We start from the raw sequence: 11,250 nt of genomic DNA, 5'->3' as shown, positions 1-11,250 counted from the left end.
CTGTCTGTCTGTCTTGCCTTTGGCGCGTCCCGAGACAGCGTGACTCGGCGCAGCGCGTCCCTCCCGGGCTCGACGGAGCGGAGGACGTCTCCGGGACGGGCCCCCTTCCGTGCGCTCACACCCACCGGCGGCCGCACACACCTGGCGGGCACGCCCTCTCCCCGCCCGGGGCCACCTGGCCCGCGGCGCTGGGCGCGGGGCGCTCGGGCCTGGTCGCCGCGGGCCAGTGGGGAGGCGGCTGCGAGCGCCGGCCGCGTCCCCCCGGGCGGCCAATGGGAGCGCGGCATGCAAATGAGCAGGTGCGGTGGCGGCCGGCCCGTTGCGGCGGCCCCGGCTCCGGAGATGTTAGAGGCGCGCCGGGCGGCCGCGGAGCAGACTGCCGGGCTCCGAGCTCCGCCGTCCCGCCATGGACCCCGCTCCGCCCCCCGCCGCCTCCTTCTCGCCCGCCGAGCTCCAGCGGCGCCTGGCGGCCGGCGCCTGCTGGGTCCGCCGCGGCGCCAGCCTCTACGACCTCACCGGCTTCCTGCGGCATCACCCGGGGGGCGAGCAGCTGCTGCGGGAGCGGGCCGGCCAGGACATCGCTGCCGACCTGGACGGACCGCCCCACAGACACTCGGACAACGCCCGCCGCTGGCTGGAGCAGTACTACGTGGGCGAACTGCGAGGCGACCCGCAGGTACCCGGCGGCCCGGGGGGCCACAGTTCCCTGCCTCCCTCCCCTCCCCCAGCCCGCCGCCCCGCGGAGCCGGGCTCACCTGCCCTCTGGGAGGACGCAAGGTGACAGCGCCTCCCCTCCCGCCGCTCCCCGACTCTCTCTCCAGGTGGCAGGTCACTGGCGCGGCTCCTCTCGCCCGCCCGGAGCCTGCTCTTCCTCTCTCCACCGGTTCCCCCCCACCCCCATCCTGGCTGCATCCTCCTTCCAACAAGCCCCTCCTGCAGCCCCCGCCTCCTGCTACCCCTTTTCTCTTTTCCTTATCAGCCTTCCCGGTCTCCTTGCTCGGCTCAATAATCCGTTGCCGGGCTCACCTGGCCTCAGCTCCTCAGCCCACCGATCTCTCGGTTCAAAGCAGGCACAATTGTGCCAAAGCTCTGCGAGGCCAGCCCCCAGGGCTCCGGTGGGTGGGCGGGTGGGTGGAGGACCTGACAGCCCTCTGTGGATTATTTCCTCCGGCTCCTGGTTTGATTTCCATCCTAAACGGGGCTGTGGGTGTGAAAGAGTGAAAAAAAAATGCACGAGCCAGCCGGCGTGTGCTCAGAATTGTTCGAAGGCGAAGAGGTCGCCCGATCCTTGTAACCCAGACCATGCTCAGCTGGGTACTGCTGTGTGGTGCGGTCTTGGATTTTTAACCTTCAACCCACCCCGGGTTTTGTTATCCTCAACTTAGGATGCGAAAACAGAGGTTCAGCAGGGTTCTGTAAATCTCTGAGGTCAAACAACTGGGTAGTCGTCTCCGTCGCGAGGATCCAAGGGCTGGGGACACAGCCCTTCTCTGCGGAGCGCCTGGTAGACTCAGGTTGGAACTCCTTGTTCCCAAACCTGGCAGTGGGGGCCCTCGTGATTAGATGGGAAGCAACGGTTGTTCCGTGTTGCTCGCTTGCTTTCAAGTGCTTTTAGATCTTTGGATGAAGGGACATGCCAATCACTGTTCCGGGAGACCCCTCCTGGGCATCCTGCCTAATCTTTATCTTTTATTCAGCCACTTACTTGGTTCTTAAATGGGCTGACGGCACTGTGCTAGGCACCAGCAGACATTAAACGAAACACGGTTCCCATTTTCACGGATCGGACAAAGCTCACAGGGAGGGGAGAGATCATGCTACCGACATGGTAATTGTCTAATTACATTTTGGTAATATTTAGAATATTTGCATGTTGAATCTGGATGAAGGTTTTGGAGAACGGGTTTCAGTAAGAGCTACCTTGAGAAAAGTGACATTTCCACCAAGAGCTAACTGAAAGACAGCTTTAGCCAGAGGAGTGCTGGGAACAGCATTCTGGACAGAGGGGCGGCGTATATGAAAGAGAGAGAGAGAGAGAGAGAGAGAGAGAGAGAGAGAGAGAGCCTTAGAACCAAGGTGGCCCAGGGCTGGTGGACAAAGGGAAGAGGCAGGAGCCAGGTCCCCAGGGCTTGAGCATGTGGGCCTCATACCTGTGGTCGCTGGCTTGACTTGTGGAGTCATGGAAGGCTAGGGGACTTAAGCAGGGGAGTGGCGTGGAAAGATTTGCATCTCTGGAAGAGTGGTCTTGCTCCAGAGATGAGGAGTGGCAGGAACTCCCCTGGATGTAAGGAGACCACTGGAAAGGCAGCTGTGTAGCTCAACCTCCGTGAAGAGAAGGGAAAGGAGATTTCATAATAGAAGGATTTGAAAGATCTCTCGAAGTGTCCGGACATCCCCAGTATGATACAGGAAGCTGGTGTCCAGTGTCAGGCCTTGCTGAGGGGACAGAAAGCTTAGCTGCAAATACAAGAAAAGTTGAGTCCAGGAATCGGCAAGTGGTTGGGATCAGAACGCTGGAGACTGCCAGGCCTGTGGCCCTGGATTGTAACTGTGTCCTGCAGAAGGAAGCCTGAGGGTGTGGCCACTCTACTCAGCACCTGAATGTCACTCTCTCCCCTGCTCTGGATGGCCCCACCTCCCTGCTTTGCCAACCACCCAGCCTTAGGGTTTGGTTTTGCTTTACCTTGCCCTGCCTGACCCCTAGGGAGAGCTCAGAGGCAAAACCCAGTTCACCTTTGCTTTCTCCCCCTGCCCTTACTTGTTATCCTAAGAGGCACAGTGTGGTCATGCTGCAAAGATCCAGATTTCCTGGCCCCAGCCTGAGGGTGTGGAAAGCACTAGAATCTAACAGCCCACCTTCAAGCCCACAGACCAGATCTGACCAGCACACACCGCCACCCTACATTCCTGTCACTCTGTTGACAGAGTTCAAATGTAGAAACCAGCACAAAGTGCTCTTTATTTTAGCTTATGTTTTCTTGTTTTGTTTTGTTTTATGAGATGTCTTGCTAGGTAGGTCAGGCTGGCTTCAGACTGGAGGAGAGATTGGGTGGGTGGGAGTGTCCATTCAAAGAGATGGCTAGATAAGTAAGTCCTTTTAGCAACTCCCGCACTGCCTCCTCTGCCTCCTGCTCTCCTGCTGCAGCAGGGTGCCAAGGCCTCTGGAGGGAAGAAGGCCTCTCCTGTTGTGTGAGGAGCAGGAAGCAAATGCTATGAACTATTTATGTTGCCCCCCCAGGACCCCTCTCCAGCCTTGTCGGTAAGTTTGAGCACTTGGTATCTTCTTCCATGGAGAAGGCACACCCCACTTTCCCCCTGTTCCCCACTTTGCTGCACCCCTCACTGTGTACACACTTACACACACATTCACACTCACACAGAGGCACAGAACAAGTCAGACTTGTTTGAGCTGCATACTGTGGGTAGGGGAGATGAGTGGCTCTCCTTGAACAAGCAGAAGAGTCTAAAGTTTGGGGAGGCTGTGTCACTATCCCTGGCTGCCAGAGGCTAGTGGGAGCAATCCCCTTAGCCGAAGCTCGGACAGCAGTGTTCTCCCCCTGAGGCCACGAAGCCCTGTTGTGACCGTCACCTCAGAAAGAGAGAAAGGAAGAAGCAGGGTTAGTGAGCTGGCTCCTCGGGTAGGGACGCCCGCTAGCAAGTGCCATGACCTGAGGTCCATCCCCGGAATCCACACCTTGGAAGCAGAGAGTGGACCCCTTCCGGCCGTCCTCTGACACACCCCCGTGGTCTCTACACGTAGACATGCACATAATAAAATAAGTAAATAAATAATTTAAAGAGGGGAAAAGGCAAGGACTGGATTTGTGTCTAAACCTCCTTCCAAGGCCATAGATGTTTATGTTCCCTAGACTTTGGTCATCATGAGTCACAAACTGACACACCACTTAAGTTATATCTGATATTCATCTCTGTGTAGACTCACCCTTTATTTTAGCGTTTACTGACCCTACGTGATGATACCAGTGGAATCACGGCTCTTTGTGTTTGTTTGGTACCAGGTCTCTCTGTGAAGTCCTGGCTGTCCCGGAACTCACTGCTGTAGAGCAGCCAGTCTCACATTCACAGAGATCAGCTGGCCTCTGCCGCCCAGGTTCTTGGATTAAAGGTGTACTCTACCACCCAAGACTTATATATACTTTAAAATAAATATGTATGTTTTTGAGGGGGCAGGGGAGAGACACGTATCATGTGGCCCAGACTGGCCTCAAGTTCATTATTTAGCAGAGAATGACCTTGAACCCCTGATCTTCCTGTCTCCACCACCAAAGTGCTGAAATTATAGGCATATGCCACCATGCCCAGTTTAGGTGAGGCTGGGGCCACACTGGGGCCCTGTGCATGCTAGGCAAGCACCCCACTAACTGAACTACATTCCAAGTCCCATAATTAAAAGGAGAAAAATGGTCTCTTGTATCTCCTCAAACCATCATGGGCACAACTTGGACCATACTACAGGAAACACTGAAGCAAGACTTGTTTTTTTTTTTTTTAATTTTTTATTAATTACACTTTATTCACTTTGTATCCCCCCTGTAGCTCTCTCCCTCCTCCCCTCCCAACCCCTCTCTTCCTCCCCCTTCTCCATGCATGCCCCTCCCCAAGTCCACTGGCAGGGGAAGTCTTCTTTTCCTTCCTTCTGATCCTGGTCTATTAGGTCTCATCAGGAGTGGCTGCATTGTCTTCCTCTGTGAACTGATTGGCCTCTCCTTGATCACCTCCCCCTGAGGGGGAAGCAAGACTTCTTAAACCTAGGGTTCTGTGGGCCATCTTCTGGAACTAGTGAAAGAGATGAAATTGTGTATGGAAAAATATATGAGTATATGTTATTCCTAGCTATAGCTTTCATCACAGCCCAAACTAGGCTCTCTGTCAACCCCAAATCTGCCACCAAGGAAATAATAACTGTCAGAAAGAGGGACCTGTGTTTTTTCCACATTGTATCACAGACCTGGAGGATTCTTGTGTGTGGAGTCGGGGGAAGGGGGAAAGATGGTGCCGGTGAGATAAGAGCCATCTACCTGAGTGTACGCCAGGCAGGGTAAAACTCAGCTCTTCAGACTGTAGCACTGAGGTAGCATATGTCTGAAGGACTTGGGGCCATGTCCTAGTCACATAGGATGTATCTCTGAGTGGTTAAGAAGTCCACAGCTCCTGCCACCCAAGGTTCTGTTTGGCTCTGTAATGTACGTTCCGAGCTTCAAGGCTTGAGTGATTAAATGGGAAGGGAATCTCAATGCAGGAAGCTGTATGGTCCCACCCTTCTGTAAAGCCTTGGAATAGCTCCAGCACAGCTGTATTGGAGGCTTCAACTGAAAGCTTGGGGAGCTGGTAGCCTGCCTCTTCTTCCACTGTGGAGGGGAGATGGGAAGTCGGCTCCCTGGACTGCACTGTCCAGAGCTTCCCAGGAGGGCCTGCCTGGCCCATTGAAGGTCACCATCCTTTCCTAACCGCTCTGGCCGGCTGTAATGCCAGTAAGTCTTAATGGAGGATGAAACCAGGGCCAGCTAGTAGCACATCTGGACACCTGGCCACTGGTTGTATGCACAGATCCCAAGAGTGTTCCTGGTGTCACTTCAGATGAGATTTAAGACCAATCATTGAGGAAGAAGATCAGAAATAGGACCCTTGGGAGTCCCAGAAGCACATGAGAGTTATTTTCTTTGGATACATCACCAGGTGATACCCCAAACCAATGCCTGAGCTGCACCTGCCACCCTTGCTGGGCTTGCTGCTTGGCGCCTTCCCCAGCATGACACACTCCACGTGTAGTTTTTGTTTATTCAGACAATTAACACGTCCCCTGTTGTCTTAAAAACCCACCTTGCTCCTGAGGCTGCCTTTGCCAGGGTCTTCTGAGCCTCCCTAAGCTGGCAGCTGGTCCTCACCTGCTCTCCCCTGGCCTGGCAGCAGTCCTGAGGCTGATCCCTGCTCTGACTTCACTAGTCCTTTTCCTCACTTGGATACCTGATCCTTTTGGTTTTCTGCCTGAATTCATTTTCTATTGCTACAGTAACAAAATGCCACAGGCAGAGATTTAAGGCAACACAGATGTATCCTCTTACCGTTCTGGAGGTCAGCAGTGGGACATGGGTAGACTGGGCGGCATTCACTCTAGAGCTGCCCGCATTGCCTTTCCGGCCTTCCAGGGGCAGCCTGTGTCCCCTGAGAGACCACTAGCCGTGCCTCACCTCTCCAGCCTCAGCTTCCATCACCACATCTCCAGCTCTGAGTCTTCTGCCTCAATCCACCACTTACAAATGCTTTTAGAGTTATATTGGGCACACCCAGATAATCCTGGATAATCCTCCCAACTCAAGATAACCTTAACTCACATCGGAAAAGACCTTTTGACGAGTGAAGTAACATCCTCTCGGGCTTCGGGGTTGGTGGACATGGACTCTGGGAGGAGAAGGCATCGTTCTGCCTACTGTGCCATCTGTACCCTTGGTCACCAGCTGCTCAGTCGCCATTGCTGCATCTTCTTGCCTCTCCTCTGCCAGGAAAAGGGAAAAGGCTTAAGACACCCCAGGTCTTCAAGCCAGTGGATTTCAGGGAGCTGACTTCTTATCTCCACTCCACAGTGCAAGTGGAGGCAGGTTACCAGCCCTCCAAGGTTTCAGCTCAGACCTCCACAAGCTCAGGCCTGAGCTGGAGATGTTCCAGGGCTTCACAACAGGCAGGGGAACCCAAGGCTTCCCACAAGTGCCTTTTTACTCAGGCAAACCCTTGTGTTGCTACGACTCAGAGGAAGAGGAAGGAAATCTTCCAAAACCTGCAGTGAGCTCTTGCCTCCTCCCATCTAACAGAGCCTCCTAGAGGCGGCTCTTTCCTACCCTCTGTCACTACCACATGCTTCTTTTTCTGCCTCCGACCTTCCCCCCAAAGACATCATGCTCTCTGCAGGGTGGCTTTCTTCACTGTATGTCCCCATCTCTAACCACAGCTAATCTTTCTTTCCCTGAGCTAGAGGATCCTTGAGCAAGTTGAAGGGAAAAAAAATGAGTATTTGGAAGAAGAAAAGTAGAAGAGTTGACAGATGACATGCTGGTCTTCAGGAGACTCTTTAGTCTCCTTTCTAGACAATCTGACCCCGACAGTGGCCCAAAGTCCCATTACTCTCACTATTGCAGCAGTCTCCTGGGCAGGTCACCTCAGTGACCCCCATTGCCTGTGACACTTTCAAGTGAGAGTTTGGTTATGTTGTGGCAGCCCATGGAGCCATCTCAAAGGTCCTTGTCTTGCGTAGATTCTCTTATCTGTTTCTATACAACATCCCATTTCTTTCTCCCAAACCTTCACAGCATTTTACTTGGACCTACTTCACAGCCTTTACAACATATATCTCTCACGGTATCTGTCATCACTGTGTGCCTTATATTGTCTCTTGTCCATGGAACTGCAAACTCTCTGAGGCCTGGATTTGTCTGACTCGCCAAGGTTTCATTAGGATTCACTGGTTCTTGCCAACAAAAACTAAGAGACAGTTTTAACAAGCCAATGAATGGGCTGCTTTTTGCGTCAGCCAGAATGACTGGAGCATGTTCCTCACCCAGACACTGCTGTTCCCTTCTCCTCAGACTTCTTTCAAGGGATAAAAGTGAAGTGGACAGGAGGAAATACCAATAGAGCCAATGGGCACACATCTGTAATCCTGGTACTTGGGAAACTAACACAGGAGGACAGAGTTCAAGGCCAGCCTTGGCTATTCAGATTGATCCTATCTCAAAGAAGAACAACAACAATCAATCAGTTGATTCTGGATGTAGTGGTGTGTGCCTGTAATCCCAGAGCTTGGGAGGCTGAGGCAGGAAGGTCGCACAAGTTCAAGGGAGGCAACTGAGGTAGCACCTTGATCTTAGGGTGTGACTGGTCCCCAGCGGCTCTTAATGCTTCAGCGATATGCATAGGCATGGCACAGATTGCCTGTATTTCTATTTACCTTTTCTGATGGTTCCTCATGCAAATTTCTCTAGAGCACAGTCTCTAGTCTGTGTATGTGTGTGAGAGAGAGATTTACTTATTTGTCTACCATATGTATAAATGTTTTGTCTGAATATATGTATGTTCATGTGCACCACATGTGTGCCTGGTACCTACAGAGGTCAGGAGAAGGTGCCAGATACCTTGGGACTGGAGTTATAGACAGTTGTGACCTGCCACGTGGGTGGTGGGAATCGATCCCAGGTCCTCTGGAAGAGCAAGCAGTGCTCTGAACTGCTGAGCCATCCCTCCAGCCGCCGCCGTTAGTGGCTCTCAGTCCTCTCTAGCTGCTGCCCTCTAAGGTGGGCAGACAACTTTCTCACTCTCTCTACCTGTTCTTCTCTGCGATAGAAGACGTCCTCTGTTAACAATAACAAACCCGGCGCTCACAGCACTTGCAAAGCTGCTGACTGAAAAATATGAAGCTCAGAGTTGGCATTTTATACTGAGAAGCATCTCCCCGATTGCAGGAATACCTTGGTTTCCTAATTTTGATAATATATTATGTGGCATTTAAGTAGTAGTATCAGATAAGCCAATTTCGGGGGGGTTGATTTGATATATTTGAGCTGCAGTGTGTACAGGAGGCCTGAACAGCCTGTCACGGGGAAGCCAGTTGCCAGAAATTCCATTGTTACAAGTACACGTGGTTGTGGAGACTGAGCCAGACAATCGACAACATATCTGGTTGATAATTACCTAAGTGAATTACTCATAATTTCTTCTTGCATGGAGAAGGAGGTAGGATTCTGTTTTCTGTATCCTTCTCTGCCTGTTAGGACTCCCCATCATTGCTCAGAGTTGCTTGATACAGAGGTTTCCTAATAGAAAATGAGTCAGAGTTTTAAGGGAGATTTCTTTATTTTGTTCTTTTCAGATTCTTTTTTATTAATCATAATTTATTCATTTTGTATCCCAGCTGTAGCCCCCTCCCTCATTTCCTCCCAATCCCATCCTCCCTCCCTCTTCTCCTCCTATGCCCTTCCTCCAGTCCACTGATAGGGATAGTCCTCCTCCCTTTCCATCTGATCCTAGCCTCATCAGGAGTGGCTGCATTGTCTTCCTCTGTGGCCTGATAAGGCTGCTCCCCCATCAGGGGGAAGTGATCAAGAGCCAGCCACTGAGTTCATGTCAGGGACAGTCCCTGTTCCCCTTACTAGGGAACCCTCTTGGATGCTGAGCTGCCATGGGCTACATCTGAGCAGGGGTTCTAGGTTATCTCCATGCATGGTCCTTGTTTGGAGTATCAGTCTCAGAAAAGATCCCTGTGCCCAGAATTTTTTGTTCTGTTGCTCTCCTTGTGGAGCTCCTGTCCCCTCCAGGTCTTTCCATCTCCCCCTTCTTTCATAAGATTCTTTGCACTCTAGGTCTAGGTTTGATTATTATCACCCCATAAGCCCAGCATGGTGATACATGCCTATAATCCCATCACTATAACACTGGGGAGGTAGCAGAAGGAAGATTCTCTCTCACACTCCCCCCTCTAACCCTCTAACACACACACACATGCACATATGCTCACACACATGCAGAGAGAGAGAGAGAGAGAGAGAGAGAATTTGAAGCTAGCCTCAAACATGAACTATATGAGACCCTACCCCCCTTAAAAAGAAAAGGAAGGAAGGAAAGAAAGAAAGAAGGGAGGAAGAGTAAGGATAGAAAAAAAGGACAGAGTTTTGTCATAAAGCCCAAAGTGAGCTCAAACTGACAATCCTCCTGCCTCAGCACCTCACTGTTTGGGATTACAAGCATGTGCTTACTACATCCTGATTATTAAATCATTACAAGGCCTCCACTCTGAAACTCCCTACAATTGGAATAAATGTGGCTTCTGTGATTCCATTATTTCTCCAGGTCAGAGGGAATGCCAGCTCAGCCTGGCTCCTTGGATCCTCTCTTTTGACCCTGGCAAGTCCTTGGGGATGCCAGGTTTAACTGCACTAGTGATATGGGGTGCCATTACAAAAACAAACAACACCTCAGCTAGTGCCTGGATCTAAGTTCAAGGATAAAAGGTCAAAGTGAACGTGCCTTCAATGAAAAACAGTATTTCACTGATAGTAGAACAAGGGGATAGGAACTGGCTATCATTTTAAAAAGGAAAAAAAAAAAAACCCACTGGAATCAACATATAGGTAGTTTCTCGGAAATGCACCAGTAAGCAATGGATCATAAACCCATGTCTGAACTCCAGTCTGAGCACTTCCCAGCAGGATTAGCTCTTGTGTCACTTTAGCAAGTATATCTGAGGACCAAGGGCCTCTCCTGGTCCCTTGAACAGGTTAGTCTCTCTCCGAAGATCTCAGCTTTTAACTAGCTCTCTTTCACTCTTAACAGGCCTGGCTGTGCCTGGTTCTTCTCTGCAGTGGAGTTGTGAGTTCTCTCCTATCTTCGCTGACTTCATGGAACTTCCTCTATTTTGACACTGATTTTTTTTCAGCCTTGCTTTGCATCTGTTACATCACATATAGCCAGGTAATAGCAATCTCCAAACATTAGAGACAGGCCACTTTGCCCATGACCTGGAAAAAGCTAGGGAAGGAAATGGTCAGTGATTGAGCATGGCTTGTGATGATGATTGTCAGTTTTAACAGGATCTGAACTCAGCTTGGAGATAAGCCTCCAAGATCACCTGTGAGGGATTGTTTGGATTAGCTTCCGGACATAACTGTATCGGATTATCTTGACTAGACAGAAGGAGAGGAGACGCTCCACCCTGAAGGAGAGCAGTGTGAGTCTCCAGGCTTGGATCCAAGGCTGCATAGAAAGACAGAAGCTAGCTGACAGTGGGGTTAGATCAGTCTCTACTCCTGACTGTGGATGCACTGTGGCCAGCTGCTCCAACCCCTCGACTCAACTCCTGCCATTCTGGGCTGTACCCCCAAACTGTGAGCCAGGGTAAGCCATCCTCGAATTGCCTTGGTCTGAGTGTTTTATCACAGAAAACAGGAAAAGTGACTAGCACAGGGGTAAATCTCTACATCACTAGCTGGTGGACGTTTGCAAGTTAGGAGAGTTTTGCTGTGCTTTGTGACTAGAGTCTTTGGGGACTTAGGTGGAATACCTGGATGCCCCTAACCCTTATAGAACTAACAGTATGATGGCTTGAGTTTGTTCAGCAATTTGCATTGAAAAATGTTTTTCAAGGATTTTCATTTGAATTATTTTTTAAGAGAGAGAGAGTGTGTGTGTGGAGTGTGTGTGTGTGTGTGTGTGTGTGTGTGTGTGTGTGTGTGTGTGTGTGTGTGT

General features: G+C 51.1%; 1 protein-coding gene across 1 annotated transcript in view; it reads left to right on the top strand.

The window, feature by feature from the left end:
* Positions 1-333: 333 nt before the first annotated feature.
* Positions 334-11,250, top strand: part of Fa2h (fatty acid 2-hydroxylase) — a 32,307-nt gene continuing 21,390 nt past the window's right edge. The window contains exon 1 of the mRNA XM_055621421.1: positions 334-676. Coding sequence (XP_055477396.1) covers positions 407-676 — 270 coding nt within the window. The 5' untranslated portion in view covers positions 334-406. The remainder of the gene's footprint in view (positions 677-11,250) is intronic.

The sequence above is a fragment of the Psammomys obesus genome, unplaced genomic scaffold, assembly GCF_907164565.1.
Source record: "Psammomys obesus unplaced genomic scaffold, mPsaObe1.curated_primary_1811, whole genome shotgun sequence".
NCBI lineage: Eukaryota > Metazoa > Chordata > Mammalia > Rodentia > Muridae > Psammomys > Psammomys obesus.
Note: the sequence above shows the minus strand (reverse complement) of the source record. Positions and strands in the feature narration are given on the sequence as shown.